The sequence below is a fragment of the Eptatretus burgeri genome, chromosome 17 (assembly GCF_056783735.1).
Source record: "Eptatretus burgeri isolate ZD-2024b chromosome 17, Ebu_testis_v1, whole genome shotgun sequence".
NCBI lineage: Eukaryota > Metazoa > Chordata > Myxini > Myxiniformes > Myxinidae > Eptatretus > Eptatretus burgeri.
In genome coordinates, this window is record NC_140977.1 from 50439829 (window position 1) to 50460476 (window position 20648).

General features: G+C 42.4%; 1 protein-coding gene across 12 annotated transcripts; it reads left to right on the plus strand.

Annotated features, from left to right (window-relative positions):
• Positions 1-1587: 1587 nt before the first annotated feature.
• LOC147010075 (uncharacterized) lies at positions 1588-17325 on the plus strand. 12 transcript variants are annotated; one of them, XM_085860905.1, is made up of 10 exons: positions 1588-1684; positions 1992-2182; positions 3079-3246; positions 4207-4423; positions 5038-5180; positions 6064-6145; positions 9640-10864; positions 11936-12070; positions 12878-13036; positions 13185-17324. In XM_085860905.1, the coding sequence occupies exons 2-6, from the start codon at positions 2123-2125 to the stop codon at positions 6094-6096; spliced, it is 621 nt and encodes a 206-aa protein (XP_085717031.1). In that variant the 5' UTR covers positions 1588-1684; positions 1992-2122; the 3' UTR covers positions 6097-6145; positions 9640-10864; positions 11936-12070; positions 12878-13036; positions 13185-17324. The 12 variants fall into 12 exon arrangements, with proteins under 12 accessions (XP_085717031.1, XP_085717032.1, XP_085717033.1 ...); XM_085860906.1 differs by having other exon boundaries at positions 11982-12070; XM_085860907.1 differs by having other exon boundaries at positions 9640-9840; positions 11982-12070.
• Positions 17326-20648: the final 3323 nt, after the last annotated feature.

Here is a 20648-nt window from a genome sequence, read left to right on the forward strand (position 1 = left end):
CGACTACCGAGCACACGGCAACACTTATACAATTTTACTTCACAGACGGCGCCGACAACACAGATACCCAAAGCAAAAGAAAAAGAACCACCCTCCAGGATGAGGGGGGTAGGCGGGCCTGGGGCCGAGACCGTGTCGGGCCTACCCGTCTGATGATGAGACGCAAAGCGGCGGTGGCGCCTCAACTCCGCGGGCCTCGCGGACAGTGTCTGGTAGGGGGTGGGAAAGGGGCCCCCTTGTCGCACTATCTCAGCGCGGGGGGGAAACAGGAGGGGGTTGTTGATGCTCGGGGGGGAGGAGGATATCACCCTGTCTCGGGTCCCGCGACGAGCGTCTCCACCTCGACCTCGGTCGCGCCGCCGGCCTCTCCCTCCGCAGCTCCCCGACTCCGACGCGAGCACCCCCTCGATCGCCTTTGCCGCCGCCACCTCTCCACAGCTCCGTCCTCTTCTTCCCAGCTCCACCGACAACTCCCAACCGCGAACTCGAACTCGAACTGCCTTGACTGACGAACGCAGCCGTTTATATCCCCCGTGGCCTCGCTCCCCCACCTTTGACCCTTTACCTCCGACCCTTCACCTCTAACTGGCTCCCCATTGGACCGAGGAAAAGTGGGCGTGAATGCTTTTTGATCCATGAATTTGCATATAGCGACCTCACTCCAACGCCCTGGAGGCGGGGCCAAATCGCCCCACGCTCTCCGATAGGACGGAACAGAAGTGGGCGTGAGTCGTTTTTGATCCGTTTTTCTCGGAAAGTCTGTGATGTTTCTGAACACGCTGCTCGGTGCGCGCCCTGCACGAGTCCAGTATCGGTGCCCACAAGTGGCGCAAGAATGGTGGTGATGCGATGGTGGCGAGTTGTGACGGTAAAGGTCGTGGCTGTTGTTGTGAAGCGGCGTTGTGGTTGGTGGTTGTTGTGTGATGGCTGTTGAGACGTGGTTGGTGGTGGTAGTAATGGCGTAGTAATGGCGGCTGGTCCAAAATAAAGATAGTAAAAGAAAAACGGCTATCCTGAAGTCACAGCCCGACTGAATGACATTAATTCCCTCGAAACAACGGGTTTGGGCCTAACTACACATCTACTTACAGAGATATCTCACCTCAGGGACCTGAATGGTGGTTTGTGAATTTCGTCAACCACAACAATATATATATATATATATATATATATATATATATATATATATATACATATATATATATATACATATATATACATATATTAATTCAGTGTCCCAATGGGGCTTGAACTCAGGACCTTTTGGGTCCCAAGCCACTTCCCCAACCACTGCGCCAACACCAGGTTGAAAGAGGTTTAAATATATAATTATATTTTAATAAACGTTTAAAGAGGTTTAAATATATAATTATATTTTAATAAACGTTTAAAGAGGTTTAAATATATAATTATATTTTAATAAACGTTTAAAGAGGTTTAAATATATAATTATATTTTAATAAACGTTTAAAGAGGTTTAAATATATAATTATATTTTAATAAACGATTAAAGAGGTTTAAATATATAATTGTATTTTAATACATGTTTAAAGACGTTTAAAAAAGATAAATAAATTCCGGGTTTCACCGCCATGTTCCCCATCGCCTCTTACACCACCCGACCGAACATGTTACATTAGTTATTGTTCCTGTTATTTACTCCTCCATAACCCTCTGATAACCAGTAAGTTTGATTTCCCACTTTGTTTGAACGTCACACAGACGGTAACCATGGTATCTCACTGCTCTCTGCGCGGTCGGCATGAAATGAAATGAGAAAACGGGAAAATGACGAAGAGAAAACTGATCCTCTCTCACGATCCGAATATAAATCGATTAATTTTTTATTTAAATCCATGTTTCTAAAATCAATATGTAAGGAAACGTCATCAGTGTTTTGGTTTATTCGATACACTGTTGTTGTTGAGGGTAACCATGGAGATGAAGCCCCGCCCCCTCCTATTGTGACGCACAAAGCTTTGTTGTTCCAGTTCTGAACGTCGTTGGTTTGAGCGGGTCGTGTGGCCGTGTTGTTCCACTTGTCGTCCACGACGTTCGAACCTTCTGGAGCTTTCTCGATTGTAAGAACCATTTCTTGTAAACTTCCAGAGAAGGAAACAAGATGTGGTGTTGTGGAAAGAGGAGGAAAAATACAAGGAGGAACGAAGAGGAGAATCCTGAGGTAATAATTATAATAATTGGTTTATCGATAATGGGCCTTCACTTACTGCTCTGTCACTAGTTTGATTCGTCACATGTGTAACTAGTTAACGTGGGAACTCGATCGGGTTTTTCTTTTCTTTCAAGCTGTCGGAACAGATCTTCGTTATTCATTCGTGATTCTTTCACTGCCGATTAAATCCGAACATTATCGACTGTTCCTGTGACTTGTTCACTCGTCCATCAACATAACCATTGTTCAGGGTAAACGGAACAATCTAAATAAACGTGAAGAACCAGATAAACCGTCCGCACCATCATCCACGGAGTGAGTTACAGTTACAGTAACAATAACAACCAATTGGGAATGTTAAAAGATAACAAAATAAATCCATGAAAGAACATCGAACACTCATCACTCACGTCAGATATTTACATTTTATACTCTTTACCAACAGTTCATGGTAACAAGTTAACTTCACCGTAACAACGATGAATGGTAACCATCTAACGTGGGATGAGTTCATTTACAAACTTTACAACCTTTTACTTTCACATTTATTTAATTTATTAATGGTTGTATCTGATTTGGTTGGACACAGCAGCACAACAACTCATAGATCAAATCACACAACCGAACCTGGACATGACAAACCTTTGGGGGAAGTCTACATATTACATACACAAAAATACCAACAATCACCTCAAATTCACCCTCCCCTCCCCCCAGCCCTCCCTTTTATCCAAACAAACAAAATAGTAAAAATGAGTTTTGATGTAAAACCATCTTTGGAATGCCAAGGGTGAAGGATTTTTCACCATTTTGATCAACCTGTTAGTTTATTCATCAAGATCTTGAGTTTGAATATTTAATTTACTCATCACATGTGGTTTGTGTGTTCCTTACTAATCCCGTAGATCGAAGATGTTGAAGTGGAAAACAATTCTTCAGCTCCTTCGTCTTCACAGGGGGAGAGAGTTGGTGAAAAAAAATCAAAACCTTTCCGGAAGATCCGGAAGTGGTTCAGCAAAGGGAGGAAGTCAAGAAAGAACAGAGAGGAAGAAAACAATTGTGAACAATTAAAAGTATGTTGGGTTAGAAGGTGTGTGTGTGTGTGTGTGTGTGTGTGTGTGTGTGTGTGTGTGTGTGTGTGTGTGTGTGTGTGTGTGTGTGTGTGTGTGTGTGTGTATGTATGTATGTATGTATGTATGTATGTGTGTGTGTGTGTGTGTGTGTGTGTGTGTGTGTGTGTGTGTGTATTTGCGTGTTTGCGTGTTTGCGTGTTTGCGTGTGTGTGTGTGTGTGTGTATATGCATGTGTGTGTGTGTTTGTGTGTGTGTGTGTGTGTGTGTGTGTGTGTGTGTGTGTTTTGAGGGGGAGGTGCGATGGTGGAGGTTCTGCTTTATTTAGGGGTTGAAGAAGCAGCTCCTTGTATGATCGTCCATTTTGGTTTTTCAGGCCAAGTTGCCATTGCTGAGTCTTTCTTGGATTTTGAAAATATTGCACTTTGGTATTCGGGTTCAAGATCACGTGTTGAACTAATAAAAAGAAAGGTTAAAGATGTTCAACATTGTGATGATGTTTTATCTTTTATTTAACCCTTTATTCATTCAAAAAGTGTTTTTGTTTTTAAATTGAGAAATTTTGATATCCAGGACGAATACCACTTGTGGAAATCTACGTGAACATTGAACAATTCTATCTTTAGTTAATGGTTTATGTTAATTCCTTGTAAATATCTCTCACCCTTATCCCCCTCCAACGCCTCCAAACCCCTTCATTCTTCTCCACACTTCTCACCAGTTGATCATTCCCTTTTCTTTATTTACCTCTATTTACCTACTCACCTTTTAAAAACTCTCAATTCACCTCCACATCACACACCTGAATCGTACGTGAATATTTGGTGAAATATCAATCATCAAGTATCACCAATTATGAATATCGATGATGCTGCGATTGTTCATGTTTTTGGATAGAAATAGTATATTTCCACACAAGTGTTCAACGACCATGAGAGTGATTTGTTTATTTTGCGATTACAGGTGGAATCAAACATAATAGAGAAGGAGAAGAAGAAGGAGCATCTGCAGAATCTCACCTGTTCCATTTGCCAAGACATCGCAGTTGCTCCACACAGGTGTCATCCCTGTGACCACTTTTTCTGTGTGTGGTGCCTGCGAGAAATGTACCGTCACCGCTTGGGATGGTTCCGCTGTGCACTCTGTCGAAGTCGCATTGAACAGTTGATGTTCTGCCGAGGTAACCGTCAGTGATGGAACATTACCAGTTGGTGTTTTTACAACTTCCTTGTTTATTATGACAAGGCTTGTATTTATTATTACATTAATGAGAAGATAGCTGGTTATACTTCACAAACATATCACACGGGTATCTGTGATTCTCAGTGAGGATGTTAAAGTAAGTGAAACACAAAAAAAGGATATTTTATAAGTAGAAGTTGTAGTTGCAGTAGTCGTTGTTGAAGTAGTTGTCATCGTCGTAGTAGTTGCACTCGTCGTCGTCGACGTCGTCCTTTACTTTAAAGGGTTCCTCCCATCTTACCGTTGGAACTGCTATGTTGAAGTTCCAAGTCCTGTTTCTTCCTCTTCATCTCCGGGAAAGACGAGGTTTTAAAACAGACATTTTTATAAATAAACGGACGGACACTTTTGTTCCAAGAAAATAGATTATTTCCTCATCACATAAGGAGTTCTCCAGTGTTGTTTATAATTTATCTTTTCCTGGTTCTTTGCTTTTCCCAGTGGATATTTTTCTCTCATTCATTTGTGTTTCACAATCACTCAGGTTTTGCTGAAAACAATATTCAGAGAACATTCGTTCCGTGATTTATTGCCACCTGTTTCCCACCTCAGACCTTGACAGAGACGCTCGGGCGAGTTTCCCGGACGAGTACTTCGCTCGGTATGTTGAAGTCACACAATCGACACATCACCTTGGAGGAGGGTGCAGGGACGACCTGAACACGTTTCTTGCATATCGGTGGTATGTTCTCAAGGTGAGGTCCCATTCGAAAAAGAAATGTTTTGGAATATTTTGCACAAGATATTTGATGGAGGAAGAGGTTTACTGATTGAGTTTTTATAATTTATTCGTTTGTTTAGGAAAGTGGAAAATCAGACCGTGAGGTGTGCATATTAATGTGGGGATGAATAAACATACCTGGGACAGACAATGTTGGTTATACAGTTGAAAGAAATTATTCGAATTGCCACGAGCTTCACCATTAGGTGATGATGAACAACCAGCCATCTTTAACTGGAGGGAACGGCACGAAGGACAAAATAAAAGAGAAACTCGTGCCTCATTCACATCATTCACACCATGAACGGTCCCACTGCTGGAACACTTTTCTGTCTCATTCCAGCAGGTGGAACAATTGCTTGGTTTGGCATAAAATTCCCATCATTTCATCATCATGCTCCAAGGTCGAGATAACACCGAGGAAGACAATGAGTGGATCGAGGGAAGGTCAATCTTGGTTTCATTTTAAGACTGAAGAGGTTTTTTTCGTCATTCAGTGTGAAGGCTCGTGGAAGAGAAAGTACAAAGAATGAATCAAGACACAACTGAACAAAAGGAACAGGAGAGAGAGAGAGAGAGAGAGAGAGAGAGAGAGAGAGAGAGAGAGAGAGAGAGAGAGAGAGAGAGAGAGAGAGAGAGAGAGAGAGAGAGAGAGAGAGAGAGAGAGAGAGAGAGAGAGAGAGAGAGAGAGAGAGAGAGAGAGAGAGAGAGAGAGAGAGAGAGAGAGAGAGAGAGAGAGAGAGAGAGAGAGAGAGAGAGAGAGAGAGAGAGAGAGAGTTGGGGGGGGGCACCAACGCCAGGGTTCATTTGATCATTCCATCTCACGTATCCACTATCATTTATCTTTTGACCCACAGCGGAATACCACAAGACCGAGACTGCAAGAATGAAATGACAGTGAATGAGGTCAAAATGGAAGATAATTTTATTTCCCATGAGGTACGTTTTTGATATTTTTTGATTATTTTACATCATTGATTTTTCAACAGATTCGGTACGTGATGAATGAGTGGTAGAATTTCTGGTACGAGTATGTAAATACCAATCATGACCAAAGGAAGGTGTTTGTGAATTCCTATTTTTACCCTCGCCAGAGGAGAGGACGTCGTGTTTGGGTTCGTTTTTCTGTTTGTCACGTGAAAAATATTTTTACCAAGTTTGTGGGTCTGCAGTATCTCTTTAGATGGAAATGTATGAGAGCAGTTCTCCATAAAGCTGCGGACGAAAGCTTTGTGTGTGGTCAGGAGCTCAGGTGGGCTGAGGAAGCACCTTGCACGACGGAGGATTCCCAGTTGGCGGCTGGTTTTGGAGGCCAGGTTAGAGATGTGGCTTTCCCCGGAAAGATCATGGCAGATAGTGAGATCCAGAAGCTTGAAGGAAAGGACTTCTTTCAGAGGATTGTTGAGAACGTGGATTGTTGGGGTGGGGGGGGGGAGTTCTAAACGGTCATTTCGGATAGACATAGTGAGAGTGTGAAATGAAAACCAGCAAAAGAACAGGGCCCAGAACACCAGCTTGAGGACCTACAGTCTGGACAGGAAGAGGGGATAAGAGAACTCTATTTAGGGCCATTCATTGGCTGTGACAAGAGAGGAAGTCTGTGAGCCATGTGTGGAGATGGCCTTGGATACCATGGGAAGAGAGTTTGGTGAGCAGGGCAGGGTGCCAGACTGTGTCAAAAGCACGTGATATGTCTAGGGATATGGCTCGGATTTCCTGTCTGGCATTGAGGTCCTCCATCCATTGTTGGGAGAGCAGAAGCAGTATATCCAGGGTAGAGTGACCTGGTCTGAAACCAAATTGATGATCGGAAATCAAGCCATTGGAGAAGAGGAAGGATTTAACATCTGAAGCGAGGATGCATTCCATAACCTTGCTCATGATTGGGAGAAGGCTGATTGGTGTGTCATTGCAGGGATATGTTTTTGCACCTTTTCATGCAGTGTGGTAATGTTTGCTGATTTCCAAGCAGATGGCAGATGACCTTGAGCAAATGTGAGGGTGAATAGAACAGAGAGAGGGTGAGCAAGAGCAGAGGAGCAGGTTTTTCGGATACATGGGCTGATGCCGTCTGGACCGGTTGCAGAATCTGAGTCAAAGTTTGAAAGCAAGCTCTCCACCTTATCAGGAGAAAAGAACACACAGTCCAGGGACAGCTCACTGTGACTGGGTAAGGTGGGTACAGAAAGCGATGGGTTTGGAACACAAGATTTAGAAGCAAACACAGAGTTTCGGCATTCAGCCTTTATCACGTGCATTGTCAGCTGTGCGGCCATTTGAGGTAAGGGAGGGGAGGGAGGGGGAACATACACCAGAAACAGACTGAACCAGATGCCAACAGGATTTGGAGGAGGGAAACAGGTTTGAGAGTTCAGACTTGAGATTTAAAAGATGTTGTTTTGTGGCTCTCCTGAGGGTAGACACGCTTGTTACGAGCTTTGTGGAAGGAACCGAGATTGCCTTCAGTTGGATTAGCCTTCCATGAGGCGAAGACAAGTTGTTTCAGGACAACTGCCTCGCCACAAGCTTCAGTGTACCATGGGCGGGAGGAAGGGTAGGACAACTGAAGACGAGATGGGATAAATCTGTTCATTTTGAGATCCTCGTGGAGGATCTTTAAGTCTTACACACGTTGTTGTTCTTCATCATCTTCTTGTGCACTTTTTTGTTTCACAGCCTACCGTTTTCATCGAAACTTCCCAAAACTTGGCGTATATATGTAAAAATACCCTGCGCAGACAGTAACCATCTCAGATTTTTAAAATTCCTCCCAGAAAAAAAGTTATGAATTCAAAATATCTCTGCAAATGGAAATCGCCTTAAAAATTATGACGTCCTCTCACTTTTTTATGACGTCATTCCTATTTTTTGACATTTTTTGTTTCACAACCCAGAGTTTTCATCGGATCTTCGTGAAACTTACTGTGTATATGCAGAAAGCCGACGCGCAGGCAGGAACCATCTCCGATTTTGGAAATTCTTCCAAGAAAAAAAGTTGACGTCGTAATATTGCGCTGATGGAAATCGCCGATACCATTATCTCCGAAACTCGGCAAGCTGTTTGAATTTTGTTTTAGGGAATCAAGCCGGGCAATAGCACAGATATAATTTATCGCAAACCTGATACAGCATGATGACTTCATATTCGTTTTTATGATGTCATCATTAAGAGGACGAGGATCTCAGCTCATTTGAGCTTGTTTGTTTCACAGCCTACAGTTTTCATCGAAACTTCCTGAAACTTGGCACATATATGTAAAAATACCCTGTGCAGACAGTAACCATCTCCGATTTTGGAAATTCCTCCCAGAAAATAGAGTTCTGACGTCAAAATATCTCCGCTAATGGAAATCGCCCAAAAAATTATCTCCGAAACTAGGCAAGCTTCTTGAATTCTGTTTGTGGGAATCGAACAGGGCATTGGCAGAGATGAATTCTCACACATATGATACATCACTATGACGTCATATCAATTTTTATGACGTCATTCCTATTTTTTGACTTTTTCTTTCACAACCCAGAGTTTTCATCGGATCTTCGTGAAACTTGCCATGTACAGTATATGCAGAAAGCTCACGCGCAGCCAGTAACCATCTCCGATTTTGGAAATTCTTCCGAGAAAAAAAGTTGACGTCATAATATTGCCACTAATGGAAATTGCCAATACCATTATCTCCGAAACTAGGCAAGCTGATTGAATTTTGTTTGCAGGAATCAAGCCGGGCAATAGCACAGATATAATTTATCGCAAACCTGATACATCACAATGACGTCATATTCGTTTTTATGACGTCACCCTTAAGAGGATGAGGATCTTAGCTCATTTGAGCTGTGAGAGAGAGAGAGAGAGAGAGAGAGAGAGAGAGAGAGAGAGAGAGAGAGAGAGAGAGAGAGAGAGAGAGAGAGAGAGAGAGAGAGAGAGAGAGAGAGAGAGAGAGAGAGAGAGAGAATGAGAGAATGAGAGAATGAGAGAATGAGAGAATGAGAGAATGAGAGAATGAGAATATTTCTCAAAAAGAAATTCCCAGGACGAGTTGATGTCAGAGGAAGTGAAGATGGGAGACCAGTCTAGATTCTAGAAGCTTGATGGCTGCTTGACGTCCCAGCCAGTCGGCCTGAGTGAAATGCCAGACTCCACGGTGCTGAGGAGGTTCTGTCGTAACAGCCAGAGAGATGTCTACTTTGACAAGCATCTGGTTAGATGAACCGATTGAAGCGGAGGGAGAACAGGAGATATTTTCATGGGTCTTGAGATAACGTTCAATATTGAGTTGAGTCTTGAGATAAAGTGGCTTTTGCAGTTGAAAGTGAGTCTGTTCATTTCACTTTTATATTTCGTGTATATTAATGATATTTATATATTTTTGAATAACGATTGACTGAAGATCTTTGGCACTTGCGTTTGAGCCCATCGTCTCATTAAATAACACCAGGTGGGTTGATTCAGCCTGTCTTCCTTCCGAGGTCAGCGAAATGAGGACCAGCTTACTGAAAACAGGGGCAATGCATCAGTGGCACCGCCACGCTCTCAGCATTGATGCAACCAGCAGCCACAGGCTGCATATGAAATAATGACTCACTTGATGTAAGACCCAAGGTGGAGCTTGGACATAAATCACACGTGGGACAAAGAGGTGAGGATAATGCACTTTCAAATCGATTTACAAGAACGTTTGTAGATAATGAAAAGGGAGAAAAAGCAAATGGGATTCAAACCTGGCATTGCCGTATCATGAGCCTTAAGATCAGATGGGAATGATGAAAAGGGCCAACCGTCTTTGATTTGCTTTTACTTTAGACAGTTAGTTAGTTAGTTATTTTCTTATTTACTGAATTTGCATTACTCAACCAAGTTGTGATCTCTTGCAACACTGATAGTAAATTTTTACCACCATTGCTTTCTCCAAGATTGTCATTACCCTTGGGATTCAGGATGGAAGCTGAGATTTTGCTTTTGGTTCCGGATTCATCTGTGGTTTGGTGCATGTGTTGTGGTTCCTTGTTGGTGTGAAGGTGGATGCTTCAGCACCAGGGAATGTTCCATTCAGTCTTAAAGACTTGCGAGTGGAGATGAGTATATGACATCTGGTGGTGGCGGCGTGTACACACACACACACACACACACACACACACACACACACACACACACACACACACACACACACACACACACACACACACACACACACACACACACACACACACACACACACATCTTGATTAACACATGCACGATTATGATTTCTACACATATTATACACATTATATCCACACATATTTGATTCGTGATCATACGTATCTTATTCGTGACATATTACACATATTCCACAGTGAACCCTGAAATGTCGTGGGTTTCAACCAATTGTGGGCAATCTACTATGTTCCGATTTTGTTTTCGTGGGGTTTCTTTTCAAGCAATCATGGCTCTTGAGCTGAGATGAGTCATCATTTGCGGCTGGCACCTGCGTGCAGTGGCGGATTAATGCACAGGCACGCAGGACCCGTGCCTTGGACCCCAAGATCAACGTGGGCCAGGAAAGAGGAGTGAGGGCCATGCAACCTATGCACTGCATGGAGCCCCAGATAACATGGGCCCACACAACCCATCACGGGGACCCGGGGGTGGGATCTCACTTTTCTAACAAATCACATCAACTTGTGAGTACATCAAGGGAATACTTCATCTCAAAGAAAGACAGCACTGTGATGTAATGAATCGATTGAAAATGTTTTCCCTGATATTTAACTGGACAGGACGATTACAAAATTAGGGGATGAGTTGAGGTTTTTAGGGAAAGCAAAATGGAATAATAACGACGTTTAATGTCCACAAATACAAGAATAATCACAATATAATTTGTACAATTCCTCATGTTAATACATATCAATATTGTTCAACAAATCCACACGTACATGAGGAGATGACATGTGGATGTGGCGGCGTGTGTACACGCACAAACACGCGAACATAAATCTTCATTTACACGTGGAAATGCACAATTGTGATTCACAGCTCTGTTAAGCGGTTCTGAAGAAGGTTTTTTTTAAATTGTTTTCTCAGTTAAACTTAGATGGTGACCAGACCACGTGAGTGATGACATCATAAATTTAATTCTTGACTCACATCGTCGATCAGATGTATGAAGTTTCAGATTTTGATTCAACTTCTGGCTTGAATACCACTTCACCGATGATGTCATGGTTATCACCTGATATACCCCATGGGGAGATGATGACATGTGACGAGTTAAAAAAAAATTTGTTGGATGGTTTTGGGGAAGAAGATGTCCAAATTTTTTCCTTTCATACATTATTACAGCCATAGCATGTGATGTATGACATCAGAGGTATCAATAAATTATTCTCCCTGGGGGTCCTTCGTTATCCTTCATTATTGGAAGCTCCAAGTCAATTCCAACCAATTTTAAGATCCAGTGAAGTAGCGAAAGCGACTGTACACCAGTTTTAATCGCTGTATGTTCTTGTGTGTAATCATTGAGTCCAAAGTTAAAAATATAAACGTGGTTCCAATAGAATTGGTTACTTGGGTCCGCAGAGCCACGTACTCGTTACTTTCTGTTAGAAATGGTGAGACTCAACTTTGTCGTCACTCACAGACACTCATCCACATGTTTGGAGGGGATGTTTTGATTGATGCTTGAAGGGACTCCCCTCTTGAACAACCTTTGCTGTCATACCTGCTTTGATTTTTGCCTCGTTGTCTGCCAGGATACGACGCAAAGAGAACAGATTCCCAGTGTTGTTTTTCACTCAGGGTACCCCCAATGTGTTTGCCGAGTTGATGGACACCGTAACCTCTGCACCGATGTTGCCATGCACTACACCCAATAACACAACCTCCTGGTAATCCACTCTACATTTCTTACATGGTTTAGATTTTCGATTCATTTCACTTGATCAACGGTGATAAATAAAATATTTTACTTTGATTAATCGGTCTTCCATCCAGGCAGAGCAGAGTATGCATCGAAAAAACAAAGGAAATGCATAAATCCATTGCAATATGAGAAAGGGAATGCAGTGAGGGGAAAACCCATGTGGGTGGGGTGGTCGCAGCATTATTAGAGATCAGGAGTGAGTGTAGGAGAAGTGATAAGGTGGTGATGGACATCATCAGTCTTGGGAAAAGTGGAAGGGAAGAGCATGAGTCCTCAGACTCAGACAGTTACATACACCATATAAAGAAAAGTAGGATCAAGGATGGAAGGTGAGCATTCAGTTTGCCTTGCAGAGGTTAACCAGGTGAGAGTTTTTGTAAGACCTCAATGTTGGGGTGGGGAAGCGTTGTTGCAGCTGGGGATGGATGATTGCACACGGGTGGGAGATGGTGGCAGGAATAAGATGATAGAAAATGGAGTACACCGATCTACCTGTGTTGGTTGCACGCTGACAATGACTCGGCCTCCAACCAAGATAGGTTGATGTGTGATAAAACAATGCGTTTGTGTCGAAGTACAAAATGTACTGAAGACTCAGTGAAAGAATCCACCATGATAATGGACTTTCCAATGGAGTTTTGATATTGCTGAAAATGGAATACATTTGTGTTGGAGTATCCCTTGTGAAGCAATGAGTATTCCTCGACATTAAGAGGAACCAAAGCAACGGTATCATTAACCTTTCTTCCTTTTGATGCTTGGTGTGTCCAAGGTGTTAATTTCCACACTGAAGATCTTGGAAGGAACCTTGAAACACAAAGAAAACCAGAACTTTGGGATTTCTCATCCTCTGCTTGGGAAAGGACACAAATAACCTGGAGAACCAAAAGAATCAGCACAGGGATGGGGTGTCTGGTTTTGTGTATGACAAGTGAGTATCAGTCTTGAATTTTTTTCTTGAGACAAGACTTGAGTCGCTGTTGAATGATACGTTTATACAGTAACTGAACTTGTCTGAAATATCTTGAATGTTCACTAAATTGATTGCCTTCATGTCTGTACATGGATTCTCATTTCAGGATTTACAAGTATTCACTGCTGGAGAGGAAACAATCGAATCTCCAGAGCTCGGTGTCTAAAGGAAGTGCTTGATAACTTTGTTTGATTTTTCACAATATTTTCACGGATAAATGATATCACCTCAACAGTGGAATCAATTTTTTAGCTCGTCTCCGACGAAGTCGGGAAGAGTTTTTAAAGTGATGACGATGTCTGTCAGTCAGTCCCTTTAAATCCCCTAAACCCACTCCCCCCAAACTTCACCGAATGCAGCCCAACTACGCCAAACCGAAATTGGGAAACGAGCATCTGTTCCACTTGGGACAATTCATTTTCGTATTTACCAATTAATATGAGTGATGGAAATAAAAGATCTTGAAAATGAAATTAAAGTCATGTCAAAACACTCAAGTTATACATCTAATATCCAGGCGTATTTACACTACTACTGACGTATGGTTGGCATTGTAATCTATGGCCGCATGTTTTACATTTGCTTGCAGAGATTGTTGAGGGACCGGTTTGTGGCACGGTGTTTTGAAATACGATGAGTCGTGCAAATCTGAATGAATGGAAGTGTTGCTTCATTTGATAGGCTTGATCTAAAAAATATAGGCCTCCCAACAATGGATGGAGGCCCTCAATGTCAGATATGAGATCATGGCAGTCTCTCTGGAAATATCTCATGCTTTTCATACTGTCTGGCATCCATCGAATCATACTGTCTGGCATCCACACTGGCGTGTGGCTCTCAACAGACCCTTTAATCTCTTCTTGTCAAGGCTTGAGTGCTCCAAGGCAGTGTTCCTGGCCTCCATCTTATTCCAAATCTTCAAATCTGGAAAATCCTCAAAACCCATTTGCTGACCCTCTCTTCAGACATTGACAAAATCACAAGATGGTCATGCACTTGGAATGTGATTTTCATTCCTGACAAATATCATATTCTCACGATCTCTCTCCGAAAGTACTGTTTGGTAACTGCCTCCACCCACCCCCCTCATCCACTTTCTTCAGAATCCTGTTGAGGAGGTTCAGTCACTGAAACTCCTGGGACTGGGCATCTTCCATGATTCTTCTTCTGCCTCCTTTCTGGTCTTTTACCCTCTGCTCTTTCGTATTTTTCCCCCAGAGCCCCCCCCCCCCAAGGTTTGTGCATGGCACACGCTCCATAAACAACCCCTTCTGTTGAGATAACCTTAATCCAGGATCACTGCTCACCTCCACTCATTCGTTCCTTTTTTTTCACCACCTGTGGAACCATCTTCCTCACTCAAATCAATGTCATTCTTCCCTCCAGGTCTTCAAAACAGCTGTTCGCCATCACTCCCCCCCACTCCCAATCCAAAATCATGATCTTTTCTGCACCCATTCAACAACCCTAAACCCTCCCAAAAATTTTGTTCATGTATCCATCTTGTCCACCCTTTGCGCTCTCCCTCATCCCTCATCGTTGCCTGTATGTTATGTATGTCCATATTGTCTCCATATAATTTCTCCCTCCGTGCTGTTGTTGGTGTTTCACCTTTATCCGACTTTTGTTTTCATAAAATGATAAATTTAACGATGGGTAAGCAGCAGTCGAGAACATCACCCTTATGCAAAACACCGTTGAACCTTTATTTAAAGTGAAGTACGTCCTCCAGAAATGGAGGTTCTTGAACTATGATGACAGATGATTTGTGTCAGTGAATTAATATTAAGCAAGCTGAAGTGACACAAAATGTCAAAGCCCCGATTGTCCCATTGTTTTAATAATTTTTCTGAAGGAGTTGAAGGGCTGGCCCATATGTATGTATGACAAAAAGTGGCCACCAGTCTTCCAGTTGGTGACCATGCCTGAGAAATGGTTGGGGACACATTCAAGTCACAAAATGGCCACCAGTCGGCCATCTTGGATCTGATCTCGAAATAAAATGAGGTGCACACGTGAGCCATCATTCTTTATCTGTGTGACAAGTTTGAACAACATTGGTCATGAAAGCAAAGGGTTGTGAGGTCATGTTTTCTGGGATTCACCCAAGATTAGGAAACAATATAGAAATGATGAGCAGAGCGATAGACGACAACCAATGGCTGGAAGGAAGGTTTTACATTTAAGAAGCAGTGGGAATCCATCCATCGGGACCAGACTCTGTGCAGAGTGTTTGTGCTGCCGAAGCAGTCTCATTGGCTATTGGGCACAATCTTGCACAGGTCGCCACTCCGATGCAGGATACCAGGATGCTAATACTCATTTTGCCGACATCGGAAGGATGACAGGCCGAGTTCACCCCACCTCGTATTAATTAAACATCCATCATTCCATCCATTAGGAGCATACTCTGTGCAGAGCGTTGGTGCCGCCGAAGCAGTCTCCTTGGCTATTGGGAACAATCATGGACGGGTCGCCACTCCGACACAGTATACCAGCATGCTGGCACTCATTTTGCCGACCTCAGAAGGATGACAGGCAGAGTCAACCCCACCTGGTGTTAATTCAACAGCTGAGCGGGATTTGAACTCAGGACCCTAGGATCCCAAGCCCACTACCTTAACCATTAAGCCAACACCAGGCATATTAATTAAACAGCTGAGTGGGATTTGAATTCAGGACGCCCGGTTTCCAAGCCCATCGCCCAAACCATTAAGTCAACACCTGACATTAGTGGGAATCATTTCGGGGACAAAGGGAGTGTTTCCAGAATGATGGTCATATGTTAAATAGAAAGGGGGCAGCAAGGTTTGCAGTGGGAATTGAGAAAGGAATTCAGGCTTTTTTAGGTAAGCGGAGGGTGGGGAAGGTCTTAAGGAATGAACGGATGATGCAATTGTGATGAGTAAGTACAGGCACGAAAATAGAATTTCAGGAAGGGAAAAGTGAAATATATTCTCCACCAATGCCAGAAGTTTAAATCATGAGATGGAAGACCTTGAAGCCAAAATAGATAGTGAGGTGTACGATATAGTTGCAGTGAGTGAGACATAGTTTCAGGAGAGTTACTGGAGGACAGGATTAGAAGGCTCCAAGGTGTATGGGTGTGATCGGAAGGAGAGAATAGGAGGAAGAGAAGTAGCAACCTGGGTAAAGGACAGCATTGTATCAAGAGAAAGGGCTGACATTAAGGAAGGAATAAATGTTGAGGATTCAATGTGGGTCGAGATTAGACATTGTGAATACAGGAAAATACTGGAAGGATGATTTTATAAAGCTCCGGGTGAGAAGGAAGAGTACGTGAATAACTCAGGAGGGCATGTGGTCAGGGAAGAGCATTGATTATGGGGGATTTTAACTTGCCAGGAATAGTTTGGGTGGAGGATCAGGGAAAGGGCAGAGTGGACGAGGATTTCCTCGTTTTCGTCCAGGATTGCTTTTTAACCCAGTTTTACGATAAGCCCACGAGGGGGAGTGCAGTGTTCGACCTCCTTTTAGTCATGTAGATACATTTTATCATTATGGATTTGTGGGTGATAAAATAAATAAATTGATGATGATTAAAACTTGATATTAAAATAAAATATATTAATCCTGAAATAAAATGTACTAAAATATGATATGATGTTTTAAGTATGAATCCATTTGGAATGAACATAATTATATTTCTCCTCTGTACAGAAAGATCACCTGTATATTAAAAGTGTAAAGAGCTTGAACTTTGCCAGGAAGTTGAATATAAAGAAGAATTGCCTGTCATGTAAAGCTATGTAAATAATTTTCATAAAAGACACAAACAACTTGGAATGTGGATTTAAGAAAATGTCCAGATGTCTCCACGAAGCTCCAGTCGCTTCAAGATAATATATCTTCCCAGTTTTGGGAGAAGCAGACTAACTTTTTCACTGACATAGGATGGAAACCTGTTTTAATGGCTATTAGAATTGGTGTTTGACGTCATTCTGGCATTCTGTGTGATTAAAATGTCTGGATTTGAACATGTGTTCCAACCACTCAAGCAGGAGCTGTCAAAGAAAACTGAAGATCAGGTTCATCTGAAAATTGTCAAGACCGGTGAACTGGCATCAGTGCCAGAAAATGATAAAAAAAAACTGTCTTCCTGAAAATGATATAAAGACGAAGATTCTCCAATTGTATTGATATTTCTGGAATGTTTGTCTGTTCAGAAACTCCTATGTGCGCATAATAAATGTATCTTGTTTGTGAATAAATGTTCTGAAATTGTACTGACGTTGTGTAACTGTATCTGCAGTAACGATCCCAATCTGGTGGAGGAGGTGGAGGTCAGGGAGCATTTTGGAGCAAGTGACCATAACCTTGTGTGTGCAAAGATTGTGTTCAGGGTTAGAGTTCAGGATAGTAGGGTAAGGCTATTAGATTTCAGGAAGGCAAACTTTGAGGGGATGAGGAGAGAATTGGGTGATGTAGATTGGGATACTCTAACAACAGGACAATCAGCATCAGAGAAAAGGGAAACCTTCAAGGAGCAAATGTGCAGGGTGCAGAGTAAGTACATTGCAATGAGGTGTAAAACTAGAAGAAGAAAGACACCAGGGTGGTTGAGTGGCGAGATGAGGAACAGCCATTAAGGAGTAGCAGAAGGCATTTATTTATTACATTTAAGAAAACAGGACTGGAGTTAGATTTATATAATTATCGAAGTAACACAGAATGAGAAGGACATAGCTCAGAATATTAAGCACAATAGCAAGGCATTCTTTAATACATCAAGGGAAAAGAACAGGTTCGGACCAGTGTGGTCCCATTGAGGAATAGCACCGGGAGAGAGGTCAGTGATGAAAGTGAGATGGCAGGCTTATTAAACACGTATTTTTCTTCAACTTTGACACAAGAACAGTCACGAGAATTGCCAACATCTGAGAGTATCTATCGAGGAGGTGAGGAAGGACTTTTACAGAAGATCCAGGTTGGAGGGAAGGAAGTGAAGGAAGAGCAAGGTAATCTCAGAGTCGATAAGGCTCCGGTCCAGATAATATGTACCTGAGATTATTGATGGAGGTTGCTGAACAGGAAAGCAAAATGTTAAAGGATATTTTCAATCGTTCCCAGGAGTTTGGACAGGTCGCAAATGTAATGCCATTGTTTAAGAAAGGATCCATAGAAGAATTGGGAAACGATAGACTGGTTAGTTTGACTTAAGTTGTGGGGAAGGTGTTGGAGACATGAATTAATGATGAGATGAGGAACAATTTAAACAAATACAAACTAATTGAAGGTAATCAGCATGGGTTGACCAAAGGTAGTTCCTGTTTAACAAATATTTTAGAGTTCTATGAAGCAGTATCTGATTGGGTGGATGATGGAAAGGCAGTGGACAAAGTATATCTGGACATGAAGAAGGCATTTGAGAAGGTACCACATCGGAGGCTGTAACCAAATTGAGGGCTTGTGGAGTGGTTGGTCAGGTAGCGAATTGGATTGCAAACTGGCTTCGTGGTCGGAAGCAACGAGTGGCTGTGAGTGGGAGTATGTCTTGCTAGGAGGGTGTAAGTAGCGGGGTAGATCAGGGATCATTACTTGGACCATTATTATTCATTATTTACTTCAATGATTTGGACAATGGGGAAAGAGTAAGCTTTCCAAATTTGCAGATGATACAAAGATTAAAGGAGAGGTGGATAGCAGAGGGGGTGATGATCAGATACAGGAAAGTATTCATACTTGTATGGATTGGGCAAAAGACTGGCAGATGTAATTTAACCTGAGCGAGTGTAAGGTGTTGGGGATGGGGAAGAACAATGAAAATAGAGATTACAGGATGCAAGGGGTAATTTTGTAGTGTGTCACACAGGAGAAGGATCTGGCGGTGGTAATAGATATGGGAGGGAAGAAGGCAGCACAGTGCCAGAGAGTTCTTGGGAAAGTAAATAGGGTTTGAGGTTGTTTTCGGAGAGGGATCATTTATAAATCACAAGAGGTGGTGTTAACATTGTACAGGACTTTAGTGAGGGTCTCATCTGGAATATTTTGTGCAGGTTTGGTCACCACAACTCAGGAAGGACATCACTCTCATGGAGAGGGTTCAGAATAGGTCCAATAGATTGATTACAGGCCGAGCTCGACTCAGCTTTGAGAAGAGGCTGAAGGAGACATGGCTTTCACCAAGAAAGGAGGCGGTTTCGAGGAGATATGATCGAGATATTCAAGATAATGACAGGTATCGATAAAATAAGTGCAGATTAATAATTTAATAGAGAAGATGGTGGGTGGACCAGGGGCCATAGCCTGGGAGTAAAGAAGAGGAGAGTTAAGACGGTAGTAAGACAGGGGACTTTCACTCAGAGAGTAGTTAATGCTTGGAATGGTCTCCCTTGAAAGGTCGTGGCAGCAGAAACAGTCGATAAGTTTAAATTAGAATTAGATCGGTACCTTGGAAGTTATAGAGTTTCAGGGGCATGGGGATGTTGGTTTGACTTTTAGGTAGTTTGAGCATTGATGGGTGTTTGTGTGTATGTGTCCAGAGTGCTGTTGGTGGGAGTCTTGTCAAGGGGGGGGGGGAGGGAGGGTTGTGTGGTTGATGTTGTGGATTTTTAACGAATCCCATGCCTCCTCCCCCGAAAGAAAAAACAACAACATTATTTCATCAATTAAAAACATTTTTTTTTGCTTTTTCTTCCTTCGATCTTGTGTAGATAAATTAGTGTGGTGTTCGTGCAGGTATGATGGGCTGAATGGCCTCCACCTGTGTTGGATTTCCTTGTTTCAAGAGACCCCAACCCAGTACATTGGGGGACACCGTCCGTGGAGTAGACCCCCATCGAAAGGACTTGGACCCCTGATTGAACAAAGTCCAACAGGGACGAATTAAGATTGTAAAAATAAAATAAAATAATTAATTCTCTCCAAGTGCTCAGGTGTGTTCATTTTCCAAGCAGGAAGCTGGCGCTCACCAAGCCGGCCGTTCCTTATGAACGGTTTCTCGCGAAGTGCTTGCTTGAGTGCTTCAGCCACTTGGCGAGTTTTCCACAACAAACTCACCAACTGAACACACCCTGTAAAACTGGAGGTTTTTGGAAGTATGATGAAAGTGATTTGTGTAATACAGTGTTTAAATATATAATTATATTTTAATAAACGTTTAAAGAGGTTTAAATATACAATTATAGCGAACGCAGTGAGCTTCATCCTTTACGTGTGCACATGAGAGAATAGGACACAACAACAACACAATACCCCTGACGATTTCGAATCCATGTCGTTGCCTCTGACCCTTTTCCTTCCGGTTGTTTCTTGCTTCTGGTTTTTTTTTTGTTTCCGGTTTTTGTCATGGGGAATGATACTTGCCGGGAGACAAAGGAATCGTCGGAGACATGAAAGACCCAAATAATATCAGACATGGTGTATATTTCCTCCACTGATTTTAATAAAGATATCTCCCGCATCATCAAAAAAATTTTTTAATCGTGATTTACATTATTTGATCGCTGATCCCGAATCCAGGCCGAAGTAACCGGAAATTTCCTTGACAGTTGTGAACAAGTTATGTGAATGTGAACTTGTGAACTTGTGAACAAGTCAAAAGCGAATG

Coding starts and splice junctions, on each gene's coding strand:
- LOC147010075 (XM_085860909.1), top strand. CDS start 2,123: ATGTGGTGTTGTGGAAAGAGGAGGAAAAATACAAGGAGGAACGAAGAG. Junction 3,247..4,206: donor ACAATTGTGAACAATTAAAA/GTATGTTGGGTT, acceptor TTGCGATTACAG/GTGGAATCAAACATAATAGA. Junction 5,181..6,063: donor ATCGGTGGTATGTTCTCAAG/GTGAGGTCCCAT, acceptor TTTGACCCACAG/CGGAATACCACAAGACCGAG.